Source organism: Somniosus microcephalus, chromosome 2 (genome assembly GCF_052327205.1).
Source record: "Somniosus microcephalus isolate GS21.2 chromosome 2, FLI_Smic_1.0, whole genome shotgun sequence".
Classification (NCBI taxonomy): Eukaryota; Metazoa; Chordata; class Chondrichthyes; order Squaliformes; family Somniosidae; genus Somniosus; species Somniosus microcephalus.
The window spans coordinates 255,087,191-255,109,055 of record NC_140988.1 but is presented as its reverse complement, the minus strand read 5'-3'; the positions used below and the strand labels follow the sequence as shown (position 1 = coordinate 255,109,055).

General features: G+C 46.2%; 2 protein-coding genes across 5 annotated transcripts in view; both read left to right on the top strand.

Moving 5' to 3' along the window:
- The first annotated feature begins 2,463 nt into the window (after nt 1-2,463).
- shld3 (shieldin complex subunit 3) overlaps nt 2,464-21,865 on the top strand; it is a 29,275-nt gene continuing 9,873 nt past the window's right edge. The window contains exon 1 of the mRNA XM_085971113.1: nt 2,464-2,550. The gene's annotated coding sequence lies outside the window, so the exon portion shown is untranslated. The remainder of the gene's footprint in view (nt 2,551-21,865) is intronic.
- The window catches only part of trappc13 (trafficking protein particle complex subunit 13), a 92,129-nt gene continuing 72,731 nt past the window's right edge, over nt 2,468-21,865 (top strand). For all 4 annotated transcript variants that reach the window (XM_085971009.1, XM_085970999.1, XM_085970992.1 and 1 more), the window contains exon 1: nt 2,468-2,550. In XM_085971009.1, the coding sequence (XP_085827135.1) occupies nt 2,472-2,550 (79 nt within the window). In that variant the 5' untranslated portion in view covers nt 2,468-2,471. The remainder of the gene's footprint in view (nt 2,551-21,865) is intronic.

Here is a 21,865-nt window from a genome sequence, read left to right as displayed (position 1 = left end):
TTAACCCTCTCCCTTTTCCTCGCCTACACGTTGCCCTTTTGTGACATCTGTAGACATGAGATCTGCTTCCACGTGTATGCTGACAACACCCAGCTCTACCTCTCTCAACCCACCCCATTGCCTTTGTTTTGTCAGATTGTTTGTCAATATCCAGTCTTGGATGAGTTTTAATTTTCCCCTGCTAAACATGGAATGAGCAAAGCCATCATCTTCAGTGACTGCCATAAACTCCATACTCACTGACATTGTTCCCCTCCCCGGGCACTGTTTGAAGCAGAATTAGGATGCTTGCAACCTCAGTGACCTGTTTGACCCCAAACTGAGCTTCCAACCCCATATCCTCTTCATCACAAAAGCTGCCTACTACCACCTCTGTAACATCACCCACCTTCACCCCTACTTCAGCCCATCTGCTGCTGCAATGCTCATTCATGCCATGCCATCCCCAGATTCAATGACTTCAATGCTTTACTGGCCAGCCTCCCACCCTCCATTCTCTGCAACCTTCAGCTCATCCAAAAACCAGCTATCCTACCTCACCCATCAGCCGAGTAACCATTGACCGACATTGACTCCCGGTCTCCCAATCACTCAAATTTAAAATTCTCATTTGTGTTTGTAAATCCCTTCATGGCCTCGCCCATCCCTATCTCTGGCCAGTCGTACAAACCCCCTAGCCCCCAGCCTGAATTGTCTGTTCCTTTGATTCTAGTCTCTTGTGCATTCCATTCCCCCATGTTTGCCCACACACTGGGCCTTTTTTTTTTGGTTGGACCAATAAGGGTGACATTGGGTTGCCCCAGGATCACCAAACAAAAATCATCACAAGTGGCCCTTTTAGGGCACCACTAATATAGGGTGGTCCATTCAAACTGAAGAGATGCAAAAATAAGCATCAATGCCATCAAAACAAAAGGATACCTTCCCAACTAATAAAATCAGGATTTTATTATTGATGATGACTACAAGACACTCTGGCCTAGAATTTCGCTATCGCCGCGCCAGGTCTTTAGCGCCCGAAATTTAGCGCTCGCCCGGATTCCCGTAGCGCCCGCCTGAAATTCAGTTGCAGCGCCCCAAGACGGAGGCGGGCGCTATTGCAGGGTTTGGCCGCCTCGCTTGGGGCGCTGAAAGTCAATTTCAGGCGTCCAGCTGCCGCTGCGCCACCCGATGCGGTGCGGCAGGCTGGGGTACTGCAGGCCTCCTCCTTCTCTTAAGGAGGAGCTGCCTGCAGCCGTGAGATCGCCGCTGGATTCCCCCGGCAAATGAGCCCGGCACCATGGAGAAGTGCCGGGCTCGCGGGGGTCAGAGACCAATGCCGCGGGGGGGTGGTGTGGGAGTCCGGGGAGGAAGGAGCGGCCAAGCGGCCGCCGGGAAAGCGGCCGGCCGCACCTCCACCTTTACGCCCCGGCCTCTCGGAGCTGCAAGGCCCCGTTTTACAAACGCTCCTTGCGCCCGCTACGGGTGAGGCGGCGGCAAGTGAATTTGGGCGGTGGGCCGGCATCGCGTTGGAACCGGGGCGCTGCGCACACCGATGACGTCATCGGTGCCGGCGCAGCGCTACCGGCTAACGCCACCATTTGCGCTACACTGAATTCCAGGCTACCAAGACCTCTTTAGGCGCTAAGTGGGCGCTAACACCACTGAATTTCTAGGCCTCTATACCCTGTGGTGCTCATGCAGTGAACATCCATGCTCCCTCTCCAGGACCACCTGGGCACAGATAAGACCGCGAAAGAGAGTTAGGCAGCCAGAACGACACCCCCCGCCCCCGACCACACAGTGGGGGGTTATGCCTTTCGTGCCTTGGCCCTTTGCTCTGGAATCCCTTCTCAAAACCCCTCCACCTCTCACCTCCTTTAAGACCCTCTTTAAAACACAATTCTTTGACCAAGTTTTTATTCACTCCTCCTAATCTGGCAGAGTCCATTTTTTGTTTCAGCTCTGTGAAGCACATTGGAGCGTTTCTCTACGTTAAAGGCGCTATATAAATACAAGTTGTTGTCATAAAAGAAAAGTATAATTTATTATAATATATATATGAATAATATAATGCGATTTCAGTAGATGACAAGACTAGCTGATGCTTTGTGAATTTCATTTGTGTGCTGTTACTACGATGATCTCGCTAAAATAACCAAAGTACTTGTGTTTTTCCTTTTAAAACCGTTGTATTATGGACAAGTCTGAGCTTGAAAGCTGTGTTTTTTTACTTTCCATGGTACATGTAAAAAAATACAAAACTGAAGCAATTTATTCGCAAAAAGTCCTCAATAAAGCAACAATGACTTTTTAAAAGCATCTATTAAAATAAAACTCGGGAGGAGAGTTGTGGTCCATTTTCTCCCTCTCTGGTGATAATCGCCAGGCCGACAGCCAGGGTTTTTCGAGCCGAGGGCAATTTGCGTTTCGAAGTCTCTCGCACTGTGTTGTATTTTGCTTTATATCGGGTCCCGTAGGGCGGTTGGCGCATGCGGGTTGGGACGGACAGTAGGGCGGCGAGGATGGAGGTGAATCAGCCGAAACAGGAGCACCTGCTGGCGCTGAAAGGTGAGCGGCGGCGAGCACCGCGAACAGGGAGCGCTGGCAGTTCAGGCCGAGGGGAACGGGTTCAAGGAGAGGCCGCGAGAAGGTTCATGGGCGGCTGATAGAGAAAGGCAGGAGAGCGGAGGGCCCGGGCTGGCTGGCCGGCCGGCGGTTCTCTTGTTTTGGGTTAACCTTTGCTGTGATTTCTCTCTCCGATAGTCAGTCGCTCAGCCTCATTCTGGACAGTTATGGGGAGAGGAGGACAGGGAGTGACCAGATGTTTACAGGTAAAGGCAGCGCTCCACTCGGCGAGCTGCACTCCAAAGGGAGTGCTGATCCCAAAGGAAGAGAAGCCTGCAACGTCAAAGTCCTAATTTTCCGACCGGTACACCTTTTTTTGTGAGAGTGGCTCTACTATATGGGAATGTAGGGTCAGTGAATTTACCTGTAAATGTTAACGCTGTGCTTTCCCCATAACTTCTCTTTCTATGCGGAGTTCTTGTAAGTGCACTTAAATCGGGGAATTGGATGTTAGTGTTCTTTGACTGCTGCAAACTGGGTTTGAATTGAGCCCAGGCTCCTGGGGACATTATCAACCCAACTCCCAGTAGATGGGGAAATTACAGCTCAAAAAATTAATACATAGAGTAAGATTACCAATCACAAGCCATAATAGTGATTTGTTTGGAAATGGAAGATTCATACTGTTGGAGTAACAGATGGTCTTCTAAGGTTGTTAAATTTGAGGGAGATTCCTTCTTCCTCTAATTTTTGCTGTAGCTAAGCTCTACTGACTTTGGGTGCTCAAAGTATAACATTGTTCAGTTTTCCAGGACTGCTAACACTGCCATTGATGAGCAGAAGAAAACACAAACTATAAATTAGATTTTTCACAATTAAGGTATTGTAATCATAATCAGCTAACAAAGCGAATTGAATTGAATAGTACTTTCCAGGCTCTACTAGAACACAGGCATGAGGGTTAACTCCATGCTAATGGTGTAAGCCAATTACGGAAATAATTTTACCACTTCAGTGAGATTCAGAGTATCCTAGAATAGAATCATAGAATGGTTACAGCACAGAAGGCGGCCTGTCGAGCCCGTGCCGGCTCTCTGCAAGAGCACTTCAGCTAGTCCCACTCCCCCGCCCTTTCCCTGTAGCCCTACAAATTTCTTTCCTTCAGATACTTATCCAACTCACTTTTGAAAGCTGTGATTGAATCTGCCGCCACCACTCTTTTTCAGGCAGTGCATTCGAGATCTTAACCACGCTTGTAAGAAAAAACTTTTTTTTTAGTCACCTTTGGTCCTTTTGCCAATCACCTTGAATCTATATCCTCTGGTTCTTGACCCTTCTGCCAATGGGAACAGTTTCCCTCTATCTACTCTGTTCAGACCCCTCATGATTTTGAACACATCAAATCTTCTCTCAATCTTCTCTGCTCCAAGGAGAACAACCTCAGCTTCTCCAGTTTATCAACGTAACTGAAGTTCCTCATTCCTGGAATTATTCTCGTAAATCTTTGCATCCTCTCTAAGGCCTTCACATCCTTCCTAAAGTGTGGTGCCCAGAATTGGACACTGTAGTTCAGTTGGGGCCGAACCAGTGTTTTATACAGGTTCATCATAATTTCCACATCTTTGTACTCTATACCTCTGTTTAGAAGCCCAGGATCCTGTAAGCCTTTTTAACTGCTTTCTCAACCTGCCCTGCCACCTTCAACGATTTGTGCACACATACCCCCAGGCCTCTGTTCACGCACCCCCTTCAGGATTGTACCATTTAGTTTATATGTCCTCTCATTTTGGTAGAAAGAATATCACTTCACACTTTTCTGTGTTAAGTTTCATCTGCCCATTTGACCAGCCTGTTTGTGTCTTCCTGAAGTCCATCACTATCCTCCTCACTGTTCACTATACGTTCAAGTTTTGTGTCATCTGCACATTTTGAAATTGTGCCTTGTACACCCACGTCTAAGTCATTAAGTAGGTTAGACAACTTTGCTTTAGTTAGTTAACTTTAGTTAAACCTGGGACTTTGCTAATCTGTACTGTTCAGTTATGTGCAAGGTAATTTTTTTTATTGTCATCAGTGAGCATTTAGATTGATATATAAGATATACACTAAAGTTACATAGGAATATGGGACCAATGTAAAGAAAGCTACAATTGGTGCCAATGCCCCTAAAGTAGAGAATGAAGAGCTCTTCTGTGTGTGGATGTTGAAATAGAACAAGATGAGAACTTGGTTGTGATGCCATTCATGGTTAAGCAGTCTGCCAACATTCACTGTAAAGAATGTCCATTTGGGGAAGATACTATGGGGCAAAATCTTTGAACTGGAGTATACTTTTCAGGTTTCTGTCCATTTAGGGTTGGGCATACCATGCTGTGAGCACACTCAAGAATTTCTTTTTTTCTGTATTTGTTGACTTGCTTGTATTTTTGTTGCTGTAGACTAAAACTTTGCTTTTGCAGTTGGAGCACTGTTTGTCATGGCATAGTTGACACTTCTGGAGTTTAGGGCAGGTTCCTGGAAGTGTGCCAATACTTGCAAGGGGTTCTTGAGTGTTTTTCAATATTTGGAGGGGAGTTCCCTGTGCTGAAAAGTTTGAAAGCCACTGTCATGGGGCTTCTGACAACTGAGGAACTATACCCTTGCATAAGTCATTAATATGTGGGGAGGGAAGGGAAAATTATATTACTCCTTTAGATTGAAATATCTAGAATTTACTCAATCCTGGAAACAACAGGTCTACCAGCATCTTTTTTTTAATTCATTGATGGGAAGTGGGCGTCGCTGGCTGGCTAGGCCTGCATTTAGTGCCTATCCCTAATTGCCCTTGAGAAGATGGTGGTGAGCTGCCTTCTTGAACCGCTGCAGTCCATATGGTGTAGGTACCCCCACAATGCTGTTAGGAAGGTAGTTCCAGGATTTTGGCCCAGCGACAGTGAAGGAACGGCGATACAGGTCCAAGTCAGGATGGTGTGTGGCTTGGAGGGGAACTTGTAGGTGGTGATGTTCCCATGCGTCTGCTGCCCTTGTCCTTCTAAGTGGTAGAGGTCGCGGGTTTGGAAGGTGCTGTTGAAGGAGCTTTGGCGAGTTGCTGCAGTGCATCTTGTAGATGGTACACACTGCAGCCACAGTGCGCCGGTGGTGGAGGGAGTGAATGTTGAAGGTGGTGGATGGAGTGCCAATCAAGCGGGCTGCTTTATCCTGAATGGTGTCGAGTTTCTTGAGTGTTGTTGGAGCTGCACTCACCCAGGCAAGTGGAGAGTATTCCATCACACTCCTGACTTGTGCCTTGTAGATGGTGGAAAGGCTTTGGGGAGTCAGGAGGTGAGATACTCGCCGCAGAATTCCCAGCCTCTGGCCTGCACTTGTTGCCACAGTATTTATATGGCTGGTCCAGTTCAGTTTCTGATCAATGGTAACCCCCAGGATGTTGATAGTGGGGGATTCAGCGATGGTAATGCCATTGAATGTCAAGGGGAGATGGTTAGAGTCTCGCTTGTTGGAGATGGTCATTGCCTGGCACTTGTGTGGTGCGAATGTTACTTGCCACTTGTCAGCCCAAGTCTGAATGTTGTCCAGGTCTTGCTGCATATGGACACGGACTGCGTCAGTATCTGACGAGTCTCGAATGGTGCTGAACAGTGTGCAATCATCAGCGAACATCCCCACTTCTGACCTTATGATGGAGGGAAGGTCATTGATGAAACAGCTGAAGATGGTTGGGCCTAGGACACTGCCCTGAGGAACTCTTGCAGTGATGTCATGGGATTGAGATGAATGACCTCCAACAACCACCTTCCTTTGTGCTAGGTATGATTACAACCATTGGAGAGTTTTCCCCTTGATTCCCATTGACTTCAGTTTTGCTAGGGCTCCTTGATGCCACACTCGATCAAATGCTGCCTTGATGTCAAGGGCAGTCACTCTCACCTCACCTCACCTCAGGAATTCAGCTCTTTTGTCCATGTTTGGACCAAGGCTGTAATTGTTAGATCCGTGTATCTTGATGTGTCCTTCAATAATTAGACAACCAGACTGCAGGGAACGATTCAACAGGTGTTTACTGAATGAGGGTTACTCTAGAACTAACTATACAGATCACTACTCAGTTTATATACAGGTGTGGTCACTGCCGGTACTACAATATACAGGAGCTGTAAAAAGTAGTTCTCCCCTTAAAGGTACATACATTACAATTCCTCCCCTTTTAGATTAACAGTACCATAACACTCATTTAACAATTAAATATCAAACTAATTACAATTAACACTTTGAACATGCAACATTAGCTGAAAATAGTCTATTTATAAATTCAGTCTTTGGGGAGGCTTCCTGATCCTTTCTGGATAGCGCCTTTCCTGAGTGTCTTGCTCTTGGTGCGGAGGCGATTCTGGCCCCCTGTCGTCGGTTGGTTCATCAGCTTCCGATGCTACTGTTTCTGGGGTAGATGCTACCTGTACCTCGGGTTCATCACCAGGTACGTATGGGCGAGACATGGGGTTGACTCGTTCCTGTGACTTTAGGATCTGGTCAACATGGTGTATCACAATGTTCTCCCCAACATCCACTGTGTACATTAGTGGCCCCTGCCGTGTGCATATCGTTCCTGGTTGCCATTTCTCTGTTCGGTAGTCGCGGGCCAAGACTGGTTGCCCTACATTGAAGCTCCTTGTCGGCTTCTCATTGATGTGCTGGAATTGCTTATTCTCAACATCTCTTCGTACATTTGGTCTGAGCAAATCCAGACGAGATCTCAACCTTTGGTTAAAGAACATCATGGCCGGGGCCTGGTGGTGACTGCATGTGTCGCATTTCTGTAGGCTAACAGGAAATTGTCCACCTTATGCTGCAGTGGAATGTCGTCATCGCACATGGCCTTTACAGCTTTTTTAAAGGCTTGTACGAACCTCTCAGCCAATCCATTTGTGGCTGGGTGATATGGGGCGGATGTGTAATGCCTTACCCCATTCCTTTTCATAAATCTTCGAAACTCTTCGGACACAAACTGTGGTCCGTTATCAGAGCAAATCTGCTCTGGCAAGCCGTTCCTGGCAAAAATGGTCTGTAGGACTGCAATAGTTTTCTCCGTGGTGGTGGAGGACATTTTGATCACCTTGGGCCATTTCGAGTGCGCATCCACGGCTATTAAGAACATTGAGTCCATGAATGGACCAGCAAAATCAATATGCACCCGTTGCCATGGAGATGAGGGCCACTCCCATGGGTGTAGAGGGGCATGTGGTGGTGCATTTTGGACCTTCTGGCATCCTGAGCAGCTCTTTGTCAGGTCCTCGATTTGCTGATCGATCCCTGGCCACCCCACATAAGCCCTAGCAAGGCTTTTTATTTTCACCCCTCCCAGATGACCTCGTGAAGCTCATTGAGCACTCTCTCCCTTAACTTGGGTGGAATTACCACTCGGGATCCACACATCAAGGTCCCCTGGCATACTGACAGCTGTTCTCTTCTGGATGAGAATGCTGGCAACAGTGAGTCACCATGTGTTGGCCATCCCTTCACCGTCAAATCATATACCCGAGACAGTGTTGGGTCATTTCGGGTCTCCTCTATACCAGCGTTAGTTACTGGCAAGCATTCAATTATAGTCGAATGAAATATTTCGACAGGATCCACTGCTGGTGCTTCCTCCGCAGTAGGCAGTGGCAGGCGTGATAGCCCATCAGCGTTTCCATGCTGTTTTGTGCCCTTATACTCGATTTCATATTGGTGCGCCCCTAGAAAAAGGGACCATCTTTGTAGCCGTTGCGCAGTCATCACCGGAACGCCCTTCTTTGGATTAAAGATGGAGACAAGTGGTTGGTGGTCAGTCAGCAAGGTGAACTTCTGCCCGTGCAGATAGTGATTGAACTTTTTCACTCCCCACACTAGGCTGAGGGCCTCCCTGTCAATCTGGGCGTAGTTACGCTCGGCTGAGGTTAGTGACCGAGACGCAAAGGCTACTGGCCTCTCCGAGCCGTCCGGGAATTTGTGCGACAGCACCGCTCCAATGCCATAGGGTGATGCATCACACGCCAACCGAATTGGTAGTGCTGGGTTGAAATGAGCCAACACCTCTTTTGATGTGATCAATGCTTTGCTCTCCTGGAAAGCTCGTTTACATTCGTCACTCCACTTCCATGGTACCCCCGTTTGCAGTAGGGTGTTCAGTGGGTGTAGTACGGTAGACAAATTCGGCAAGAACTTATGGTAGTAGTTCACCAGCCCGAGGAACGACCTCAGTTGTGACACACTTTCCGGTGCTGGAGCCTTGACTACTGCCTCAATCTCTTCAGGGGACTTATGTAACCCCTCTTTATCAATAACGTGGCCACAATGCGAGATCTGCTTCTGGAAAAACTCGCATTTGTGGCAATTAGCTCGGAGCCCATATTCCTTCAATCTAGTGAGCACCTGCTCCAGGTTGGCAAGGTGATCACTGTCATTTTCGCCCGTGACCAGGATGTTGTCCAAATAACACTGGGTCCCTGGAATCCCTTGTAGGACTTGTTCCATTGCCCTTTGCCAAATAGCCGGAGCTGATGCTACCCCGAACACCAGCCGGTTGTATTGGTAGAGACCTTTGAGTGTTGATCGTGAGGTACTGTTTCGAGGCTTCTTCTACCTCCATTTGCAGGTACGCCTGGGCCAGATCAATCTTAGTGAAGCGTTTCCCTCCTGATAGCGAGGCGAAAATATCTTCAATCCGCGGAAGCGGATATTGTACAGTGTGAAGGACTGGGTTCACTGTCACCTTAAAGCCCCCACAGATGCGAACCTTCTTTGGTTCCCCAGGCGTATTACTCAACGACCTCTTCATTACAGGTACGATGGGTGTAGCCCGCTCGCTCCAGTCCACTTTGGACAGTACTCCTGAACGTTCCAAACCTTCCAGCTCTGCTTCAACGGCTGGGCGGATCGCATAAGGTCTGGCCTTAAAAAAAACAAAAAAAAAAAAAAAACAACAACTTTGGGCTTGCATTTTCCTCTATTTTGATCGTCGCTGTTATGCCTTTTAGTGTTCCGAGTCCCTGCTGGAACACTTCTTGTGCGTCAGTTAGCATTTTTGACAGTCGTCCAGGTGTGACGTCATCATCCTTTTTGGCATCTACAGTCAGTGCTTGTATGGAATGCCAATCTAGCTGTACCTTCTGGATCCATTCACGTCCTAGTAGTGGTGGTCCTCCATCTGGCAATACATATAGGTCCATTTTTGGTGTTTCCTTGCCGTTATATATAACGTTCACCCTTATTTTTCCTTTGGGGTAGACTTTTTGCCCCGTGTACGTCTTCAAGACAATCTTTGTATCTCTCAAGGGTATATGTGAGAATAGCCGCTTGTAGTCCCTTCGGTTTATGACTGTTAGGGCTGATCCTGTGTCCAATTCCATTTTCACTTGGACTCCTGCTATCTTGAGCGTGACCCAGATAGTTTAGTGATCCTCCGTTTTGATCACATTATGTAGTTTCAGACAACCCAGCTCCTTGCTTCCGGAGTCTGTATCACTCTTCTGTTCGTCTGAACTACTCTCCGTCACCTTATGTACCTTCTTGTACTTCTCCTGTGGAGATTTCTTGCTGCTGGTTTTCTTTCCCGACCTGCAGACTCTTGCTATGTGTCCTACTTTTCCACACTGTCTGCACACTTTGTCCTTGAACCAGCAATCCTTATGGTCGTGTGTTGTTCTGCCGCAGCGATAGCACTTCACTGTTCCGTATGACATTTAATTTGTGCCATATTCTTGCGGTCCCCGTTGTATCTCTGCAGCGCCCCGTGCGGCTGCTTTGTGTGATACTGCAATGCTGAAAGCCTTGTCCAGCGTAAGATCCTTTTCTGATAGAAGCCGTTTCTGGGTTCCTTCACTTTGAAGCCCACACACAAACTTGTCCCTTAAAGTATCTGCTAGTCCCGTTCCAAACTGGCAGTGTTTTGATAGCTTGCGCAGTTCCGTTAAATACTCAGCATTACTTTCATCTTTATGCTGGTTCCCTTTGTGAAACTTAAATCTTTCTGCTATCAGCAGCGGTGTGGGGTTTAAGTGGTCCTGTAGGATTAACACTGTTTTCAAAATCCTTTTCTACTGGCTTCTCTGGGGTTACTAGGTTTCGTAGTAAGCCATATGTTTTTGCACCCATTGAATTCAACAATACCAGCGCTTTCTTGTCATCTGGCACTTCATTCGCCTTGCAGTATACTTCTATGCGTTCGACATATGTCGTCCAATCTTCGACTTCATTGTCGAACGCTGTGATACTGCCACTCTTCAGCATTTTTGGGTGTGGTTAGACTGGCTTAAAATGGCGTCTCCCGTGCTTTCCTTTCTTCCCCGCTGACGCTGCTCGGCCCTTGAACATCGGCTGCGCTCTGCGCGTTTTCCTGCGCGCCTCTCTTCTCCCGTTGACGCTGCTCTGCCCTTGAACACCGGCTGCGCCCTGTGCGCTCTACCCTCTCTCCCCCGTCGACGCTGCTCGGACTTTTTCTGTGCCGTCGGTCGGCTCTAGCCGCCGCTGTCCAGGAAAGGTCTGCGCAGTACCTGTTGCCAGCCCGTTTCGCTGGACCACAGTGACTGGAAAGCCAAGCCTGGCTCTCGACAGCCTGCCCTGCGATGCTCAAATCTCCGCTGGATGACTGGGGGGTTTCCTGTGGTCAACGCCCGTGCTTCTGGACTCTGCCTTCTTCCACTGTTCTCCAGGAGCGAATCCCTGGGAGGTGATGCAGAGTTGCAGGTAGGTTTGAATCTGCTCGTCGCCAATGTTAGATCCGTGTATCTTGATGTTGTGTCCTTCAATAATTAGACAACCAGACTGCAGGGAACGATTCAACAGGTGTTTACTGAATGAGGGTTACTCTAGAACTAACTGTACAGATCACTACTCAGAGTTTATATACAGGTGTGGTCACTGCCGGTACTACAGTATACAGGAGCTGTAAAAAGTAGTTCTCCCCTTATAAAGGTATATACATTACAGTAATGAGGTCAGGAGCTGAGTGGCCCTGGCGGAACCCAAACTGGGCGTCAGTTAGCAGGTTATTGCTGAGTAAGTGCTGCTTGATAGCACTGTCGACGACACCTTCCATCACTTTGCTGATGATTGAGAGTAGACTGATGGGACGGCAATTGGCCGGGTCGGATTTGTCCTGCTTTTTGTAGACAGGACATACTTGGGCAATTTTCCACATTGCTGGGTAGATGCCAGTGTTGTAGCTGTACTGGAACAGCTTGGCTAGGGGCGCAGCTAGTTCTGGAGCACAAGTCTTCACGATAGCCGGGATGTTGTCAGGGCCCATAGCTATCTATATCTATCAAGATAAAAGCTAAGTTGTCCAAACATTTTTCCTTTTCAGATGCTGATGAACATATTGTTTATTTACAGCATTGACTGTTTTGCATATGGTATTTACTCTTTAAAAAGCATATTTGAATTAGTTGCCATTTTCTTTTTTTTTTAAACTCTCGCCTTCTGAGGTCCTACTTGTACTGGAGATATGAGGATAATTGAGTGCTGGGAGGTCCAAAATGAAGAGGTTTAGTTATGTTTTGAGAGATACATTTAAGTATAAAACCATTAATAGTGTGTAGTATAATACTTGACAACTCCCTGTAGCTGCTCTTGTAAATGGTTCCTCTACAAATCCTCCAGGTTGATACTTCAGGCAGTATTGAAAGATACTGCATTGTCAGACTTGGGGAAATTAAAGAAAGACTTGATTTTGGTGGTTCAGGTGGATGTTAAAAATCCCATATTCCTACTCATCATTTATAAAAAGCAGAGTTTCCGTGATGTCCTGGCCAACAGTTCTTCCTCAACCAATGCCACCAAAAACCGAACAAACAATCATTGACATATTGCCTCGGTAACAGTTACTGCATGTCAAAGCAATTCATTATAGATGAAGCCTTTCATATATTTGAGACATGTAAGACACTGTATAAAGTCATCTTTGTTTTTATTTTCACTAATCATAATTTGCTCATGTTATCAGCCCAGTGCACTTGAGGGAGATAAATCATGTAACATGGTTGCTCATGTGTGCAGAGGATACATCATAAACACCCTCAGTATAAAACTTGGATAATCAAATGAGTTAAGGATGAAAGTCACTCTACTTAACTTGAATTAGTAAGTATACGGTGTGGAGATGGTACCTTGAGGCGGCGTGACTGCTAATTAGGTTATAACATTCTTGTTTATAATCTGAAGAGAATTTGCTTGAACCTTGGAAAAACATCCTGCAGTACAATTACAGACCTTGATATTCTAAATTTGTATTTAGGGAGAGAATTTTGAATTATATAGTACTCGGAAGAAGTGGTGGTATTAGTGGAGGGAGCAATTTGAGGTTATGAATTATAAGTATCACACAAGTATATTGCATTAGCATTAAAGCACATTGGTTTAAGTGTATTTGTTTTCCCATACTGTATTGATAACATAACTGCCTAGTGACTGCACAAAGACCTAGACATATATGCTGATGAGGACTGCATTGTAATTTATGTAGCAGGAAGTAACAGCTATTTTATTGAAACAAATTTGCATTTAAAATTCCATCGAGGAGTAATTTTACTTCATTCCACCAATTGTTACGCAAATCAGCACAGATTGGTTAAAATGTCCACCTTGTACAGCAAAGTTAAAACTTATAAACAGGAAAAAAAGTCTTGTAAAGCCTTCCAATTACCACCTCCTCTTCAGCTTCCTTTTTTGTCTTGAGGTACTCTAATGTAATGTTGCCTCCCAGCTTCATACCCTCGCTTGCAATATTTCCTGTACAAAACCTTTGAGAGCATGGCACATTATCCCTCCCAGACATTTCTGCAGCGTTCAATGCTATCTATACTACTTCGTGACTGACCTTCCATGGCACCATTCTTCTGTATCTGAACACGGCCAGTGCATTTCCATTAATGGTTTCTCATTGTGGGGCGGGTGAACAGCCAGAGGTCGTGGTCCATATCGGTATCAACGACATAGGTAGAAAGAGGGATGAGGTCCTGCCGGCAGATTTTAGGGAGCTAGGAAAGAGATTAAAAAGCAGGACCTCCAAGGTAGTAATCTCGGATTACTCCTGGTGCCACGAACTAGTGAGTGGAGAAATAGGAGGATTAGGGCAGAGGAATGCATGGCTGGAGAGCTGGTGCGGGAGGGAGGACATCAGATTCCTGTGACATTGGGACCGGTTCTAGGGGAGGTGGGACCTGTACAGGCCGGACGGGTTGCACCTCAACAGAAGCAGAACCAATGTCCTCGAGGGTGGGGTGGGGGTCGCCAGTGCTGTTGGGGAGGGTTTAAACTAATTTGGCAGGGGGATGGGCGCGAGGATGTAGCATTAGAAAGGAGAAACAAGGTGCACAAAAGATTGGGAGAGACAGATGGCACTAGAGTAAGAAATAGTACGCTATTAGGTGGGGTCAGATTAAAAGTGAATACAAGCAGGTCTAAGACAGGTTTACAGTGCATGTGTGTAAATGCACAAAGTGCTGTAAATAAGGTTGGTGAGCTGCAGGCGCAAATAGCCACTTGGGAATATGCTGTCGTGGCGATAACGGAGACTTGGCTCAAAAAAGGACAGGATTGGGTACTAAATATTTCTGGAATATAAGGTGTTAAAGAAAGGAGGTGGGGTGGCAGTATTAATTAAGGAGAATATTACAGTGCTGGAGAGAGAGGATGTCCTGGAGGGGTGAAGGGCAGAATCTATTTGGTTAGAGTTCAGAAACAATAAAGGTGCCATTACACTACAGGTAGACTACCCTTTATCCGAACTTCCGAAAACCGAAACCCTCTAAAAACCGAAGGTTTTTTCGTTCAGCGTAAGTCGTGCGCACGACTTACGCTGAACGAAAGAACCTTCGGTTTTTAGAGGGTTCCGGTTTCGGAAGTTCGGATAAAGGGTAAGTCGTGCGCACGACCACCCCCCCTCCCCCCGCGGACCCGCGCCAACTTACGCTGAGCGTCAGCGTAAGTCGTGCGCACGACCCCCCGCCAACCCCCCCGCGGACCCCCGCCAACCCACCTTCCGAAATCCGAAATTGTCCGAAAACCGAAACACGGCTGGTCCCGAGGTTTTCGGATAAAGGATCGTCTACCTGTACTAGGTGTATTCTATAGCTCACCAACTAGAGGGAAGGATCTAGAGGAGCAAATTTGCAGGGAAGTTACAGAGAGGTGCACAAACTATAGAGTAGTGATAATGGGGGACTATAACTATCCTAATATAGACTGGGATAGTACTAGTGTAAAGGGCAGAGCGGGGGAAGAATTTCTGAAGTGTTTAGGAGAACTTTCTTGATCAGTACGCTTCCGGCCCAACGAGGAAGGAGGCATTGCTGGTTCTGGGGAATGCGGTGGAGCAAGTGTCAGTAGGGGAACATTTAGGGAACAGTTATCATTAGCATCATAAGGTTTAGATTAATTATGGAAAAGGACAGGGAGCCATCTAGAGTAAAAATAGGGTGCTGAGGGATGTAAAGGTGGAAATTGCGGAGGTACTGGCCATAATCTTCCAATCCTCCTTAATATGGGGGTGGTGCCAGAGGACTGGAAAATTGCAAATGTTACACCCTTGTTCAAAAAAGGGTGTAAGGATAAACCCAGCAACTACAGGCCAGTCGGTAGTGGGGAAGCTTTTAGAAAAGATAATCCGAGACGAAATTAACAATCACTTGGACAAGTGTGGATTAATTAAGGAAAGCCAGCACGGATTTGTTAAAGGCAAATCATGTTCAACTAACTTTTTTGAGGAGCTAACAGAGTGGATTGATGAGGACCGTGCGGTTGATGTAGTGTGCATGGACTTCCATAGAAACATAGAAGATAGGAGCAGGAGTAGGCCATTCGGCCCCTCGAGCCTGCGTCGCCATTTAATGAGATCATGGCTGAGCATCCAAATTCAATACCCTGTCCCTGCTTTCTCCCCATATCCCTTGATCCCTTTAGCCTTAAGAAATATATCTAACTCCTTTTGAATATATTTAATGAATTGGCCTCAACTGCCTTTTGTGGTAGAGAATTTCACAGGTTCACCACTCTCTGGGTGAAGAACTTCCTCTTCATCTCTGCCCTAAATGGCTTACCCCTTATCTTTAGTCTGTGACCCCTGGGTCTGGACTCCCCTGCCATCGGGAACATCCTTCCTGCATCTAGTCTGTCTAGTCCTGTTAGAATTTTCTAAGTTTCAATGACATCCCCTCTCCTTCTAAACTGCAGTGAATATAAGCCCAATCGACCCAATCTCTCCTTGGACGTCATTCCTGCCATCCCAGGTATCAGTCTGGTGAATCTTCGCTGCACTCCCTCCATGGCAAGAACATCCTTCCTCAGACAAGGCGACCAAAACTGCACACAATACTCAAGATGTAGTCTCACCAAGGCCCTGTACAACTGCAGCAACACATCCTTGCTTCTGTAGTCGAATCCTCTCGCTATGAAGGCCAACATACCATTTGCCTTCTTAACTGCCTGCTGCACCTGCATGCTTACCTTCAGCGATTGGTGCACAAGGACACCCAGGTCTCGCTGCACTTCCCCTTCTCCCAATTTATTGCCGTTCAGATAACCTACCTTCCTGTTTTTGCCACCAAAGTGGATAACCTCTCATTTATCCACATTATACTGCATCTGCCCAATCACCCAACCTGTCCAAATCATACTGCAGTTTCTCTGCATCCTCCTCACAGCACACATGCCCACCCAGCTTTGTGCCATCTGCAAACTTGGAGATATTACATCTAGTTCCCTCGTCTAGATCATTAATATATGTTGTGAATAGCTGGTGTCCTAGCACCGATCCCTGCGGTACCCCACTAGTCACTGCCTGCCACTTGGAAAAAGACCCGTTTATTCCAACTCTTTGCTTCCTGTCTGCCAACCAGTTCTCTATCCAAGTCAGTACCTTACCCCCAATCCTATGTGCTTTAACTTTGCACGCTAATCTCTTATGTGGGACCTTATCGAAAGCCTTCTGAATGTCCAAATACACCACATTCACTGGTTCTCCCTTATCTATTCTACCAGTTACATCCTCAAAAAATTCCAGTAGATTAGTCAAGCACAATTTACCTTTTGTAAATCCATGTTGACTTTGTCCGATCCTGTCACTGTTTTCCAAGTGCTCTGCTATTACATCTTTTATAATGGACTCTAGCATTTTCCCCACTACCGATGTCAGGCTTACCGGTCTATAATTCCCCATTTTCTCTCTACCACTTTTTTTTAAAGAGTGGGGTTACATTAGCTACCCATTAATCCATGGGAACTGTTCCAGAGTCTGTCGAATTTTGGAAGATGACCAGCAATGCATCTAATATTTCTAGGACCACTTCCTTAAGTACCCTAGGATGTAGATTATCAGGCCCTGGGATTTATCGGCCTTCAATCCCGTCAATTTCCCAAACACCATTTCCCTACAAATACTGATTTCATTCAGTTCCTCCCTCTCATTAGACCCTATGTTCCCTGACATCTCTGGGAGGTTATTTGTGTCCTCCTTTGTGAAGATCAAACCAAAGTATGTATTTAATTGGTCTGCCATTTTTTTGTTCCCCGTTATAAATTCCCCTGATTCTGACGGCAAGGGACCTACGCTTGACTTCACCAATCTTTTTCTCTTCACATATCTATAGAAGCTTTTACAGTTAGTTTTTATGTTCCCTGCAAGCTTACTCTCGTACTCTATTTTCCCCCTCTTAATTAATCCTTTTGTCCTCCTTTGCTGAAACCTAAACTGCTCCCAATCCTCAAGTTTGCTGCTTTTTCTGGCTAATTTATATGTCCTCCTCTTGGATCTTATGCTGTACCTAATTTCCCTTGTTAGCCACGGTTGCGCCACCTTTTTTGTTTTATTTTTATGCCAGACAGGGATGAACAAATTCTGTAGTTCATCCTTGCGATCTTTAAATGGTTGACATTGCCTATCCACCGTCAACCCTTTGAGTAACATTCCCCAATCCATCCTAATCAACTCGTGCCTCATACCATCGTAGTTTCCTTTATTTAAATTCAGGACCCTAGTCTCTGTCTACTTCACTCTCCAGCTTAATGAAGAATTCGATCATACTATGATCGCTCCTCCCCAAGGGGCCTCGCACAGCAAGATTGCTAATCAATCCTTTCTCATTACGTAATACCCAGTCTAAAATGGCCTGATCTCTAGTTGGTTCCTCGACATATTGGTCCAGGAAATCATCCCGTATACACTCTAGGAATTCCTCCTCCACAGTATTGTTACTAATTTGGTTAACCCAATCTATATGTAGATTAAAGTCATCCATGATAGATGCGTGCAATAAGGGCACAGCAGTTCTATTTTCCTGTTTAATGCCATCCCCAACCTCCGCATTACTGTTTGGGCGTCTGTATACAACTCCCACTAACGTTTTCTGCCCCTTGGTATTTCTCAGCTCTACCCATACAGATTCCACTTTAGCAGAGCTTATATCCTTCCTTACTATTGTGTTTAATCTCTTTACCCAGCAATGCTACCCCACCTCCTTTTCCTTTTTGCCTGTCCTTCCTGAATATTGAATACCCCTGGATGTTGAATTCCCAGTCTTGGTCACCCTGGAGCCATGTCTCCGTAATCCCAATTATATCATATCCGGTTACATCTATTTGCGCAGCTAATTCATCCACCGTATTACGAATGCTCCTCGCATTAAGACACAAAGACTTCAGGCTGCTTTTTTTTAAACACTTAGTCCTTTTAGAATTATTATTTACTGTGGCCCTGTTTGATTTACACACTTGATTTCTCTGCCTTCCACTTTTGCTTTTCTCCTTCCTGTCTTTTGCTTCTATCCTTGCTTCCCTTTCCTCTGTCTCCCTGCACAGGTTCCCAACCCCCTGCCATTTTAGTTTAAACCCTCCCCAACAGCACTAGCAAACACTCCCCCTAGGACATCGGTTCTGGTCCTGCCCAGGTGCAAACTGTCCAGTTTCTACTGGTCCCACCTCCCACAGAACCGGTTCCAATGTCCCAGGAATTTGTATCCCTCCCCCTTGCACCATTCCTCTAGCCACGTATTCAGCTGGAGTATCCTTCTATTTCTACTCTGACTAGCACGTGGCATTGGTAGCAATCCTGAGATTACCTCCTAACTCCCTATATTCAGCTTTTAGGACCTCATCCCGTTTTTTACCTATATCATTGATATCTATATGCACCATGACAGCTGGCTGTTCACCCTTTCCCCCCCCCCCCCCCCCCCCCCCCCAAGAATGCCCTGCAGCCGCTCCGAGACATCCTTGACCCTTGCACCAGGGAGGCAACATGCCATCCTGGAGCCTCATTTGCGGCCGCAGAAATGCCTATCTATTCCCCTTACAATAGAATCCCCTATCACTATAGCTCTCCCGCTCTTTTTCCTCCCGCCCTGTGCAGCAGAACCACCCATGGTGCCAGAAAGTTGGCTACTGCTGCCTTCCCCGATTAAGCCATCTCCCCAACAATATCCAAAGAGGTATATCTGTCTGAGAGGGGGATGAGAGAACATGAGAGTAAGCTTGCAGGGAACATAAAAACTGACTCAAAGCTTTTATAGCTATGTGAAGAGAAAAAGATTGGTGAAGTCAAGTGTAGGTCCCTTGCAGTCAGAATCAGGGGAATTTATAATGGGGAGCAAAAGAATGGCAGCCCAATTAAATACATATTTTGGTTCTGTCTTCACAAAGGAGGACACAAATAACCTCCCAGAGATGTCGGGGAACATAGGGTCTGATGAAAGGGAGGAACTGAAAGAACTCAGTATTTGTAGGGAAATGGTGTTAGGGAAATTGATGGGATTGAAGGCCGATAAATCCCCAGGGCCTGATAATCTACATCCTAGGGTATTTAAGGAAGTGGCCCTAGAAATAGTAGATGCATTGCTGATCACCTTCCAACATTCGATGGAGTCTGGAACAGTACCCATGGATTGGAGGGTAGCTAATGTTACCCCACTATTCAAAAAAGGTGGCAGGGAGAAATCGGGGAATTACAGACCGGTAAGTCTGACATCGGTAGTGGGGAAACTGCTAGAGTCCATTATAAAAGATGTAATAGCAGAGCACTTGGAAAACAGTGACAGAATCGGACAAAGTCAACATGGATTTACAGAAGGTAAATCGTGCTTGACTAATCCACTGGAATTTTTTGAGGATGTAACTGGTAAAATAGATAAGGGAGAACCAGTGGATGTGGTGTATTTGGACTTTCAGAAGGCTTTCGATAATGTCCCGCATAAGAGATTATCTTGTAAAGTTAAGGCACATGGGATTGGGGGCAAGGTATTGACTTGGATAGAAAACTGGTTGGCAGACAGAAAGCAAAGAGTCAATATCGAGTTCAACAATTTCAGATCATAACCTCGGCCCCTATTTCATTTTTTCTTGTAATTTTTCCACTCCTTCCCCCCCCCCCCCCCCCCCCCCCCCACCCACCCCCTTTCCTTTTGTTTCTCTCTCACACCTGACAGCTATCTCTTGCCCTGCCAGTACACTTTACACCTAATCTCAGCCTATTACCATCTCGTCTAGCTTCTAATACCTTTTATTGTCTCTTTTACTTCTTTTGTCCAATCGCAGCCCTGCCTCCGATCTATCTTTTCTTTCCAGTTTTGAAGAAGGGTTCGACCCGAAACGTCAACTCAAATTTCTTTCCACGGATGTTGCCTGACCTGCTGAGTTTTTCCAGCATTTTCTGTTGTTATTTCGGATTTCCAACATCTGCAGTATTTTGCTATCGTGAAAGAGTTGGAATAAACGGGTCTTTTTCCGAGTGGCAGGCAGTGACTAGTGGGGTACCGCAGGGATCGGTCCTTGGACCCCAGCTATTCACAATATATATTAATGATCGAGACAAGGGAACTAGATGTAATGTCTCCAAATTTGCAGATGACACAAAGCTGAGTGGGCTTGTGTGCTGTGAGGAGGATGCCGAGAAACTCCAGGATGATTTGGATAGGTTGGGTGATTGGGCAAAAGCATGGCAGATGCAATATAACGTGGATAAATGTGAGGTTATCCACTTTGGTGGCAAAAACAGGAAGGCAGATTATTATCTGAATGGCAGTAGATTGGGAGAAGGGGAAGTCCAACGAGACCTGGGTGTCCTTGTGCAGCAGTCGCTGAAGGTAAGCATGCAGGTGTAGCAGGCGGTTAAGAAGGCAAATGGTATGTTGGCCTTCGTAGCGAGAGGGTTTGAGTACAGGAACAAGGATGTCTTGCTGCAGTTGTACAGGGCCTTGGTGAGACCACATCTCGAGTATTGTGTGCAGTTTTGGTCGCCTTATCTGAGGAAGGATGTTCTTGCCATGGAAGGAGTTCAGCGAAGATTCACCAGGCTGATACCTGAGATGGCAGGAATGACGTATGAGGAGAGATTGGGATGATTGGGCTTGTACTCGCTGGAGTTTAGAAGAATGAGAGGGGATCTTATTGAAACTTATAAAATTCTGACACAACTGGACAGACTAGATGCAGGAAGAATGTTTCTGATGGTCGGGGTGTCCAGAACCAGGGGTCACAGTCTAAGGGTAAGGGGTAGGCCATTTAGGACAGAAATGAGGAGGAATTTCTTCACCCAGAGAGTGGTGAACCTGTGGAATTCTCTACCACAGAAGGCAGTAGAGGCCAATTCATTAAATATATTCAAGAAGGAGTTGGATATATTTCTTAAGGCTAACGGGATCAAGGAGTATGGGGAGAAAGCAGGGACTGGGTACTGAAATTGGATGATCAGTCATGATTGCATTGAATGGCCTACTCCTGCTCCTATCTTCTATGTTTCTATGGCCACAGGGGACCCCTGCACTATCTGCCTGCGCCTACTACTCTGCCTGGCGGTCACACATTCTCTTCTTGCCTGTGCAGCCTTTACCTGTGGTGTGACCAACTCCCTAAACGTGCTATCCACGATGTCCTCAGCATCGCGAATGCTCCAGTATGTATCCATTTGCAGCTCCAGCGCTGCAATGTGGTCTGCCAGTAGCTGCAGCTGGATACACTTCCCACACACGGTCATCAGGGACACAGGAAGTGTCCTTGATTTCCCACATAGTGCAGGAGGAGCATGCCATGTGGCCGAGCTGTGCTGCCATGATTTACCCTTTAATTAATTCAAATTAAATTAAATCAAATCAATACCACTAATTACACTACAATTAAATGATATACTCAAGGGCCCTCGTTTACTAGCATTTTCCGCTACACAACAGAGACCCTAGAAACTATAAACCACAAAAATTAAGTTGGGGGAAAAAAGCAAGAAATACTCACCAGCCAATCACTTACCTGCTTTCTGGTGACGTCACACTTCGATTACTTTTTACTTCTCTCTCCCCCT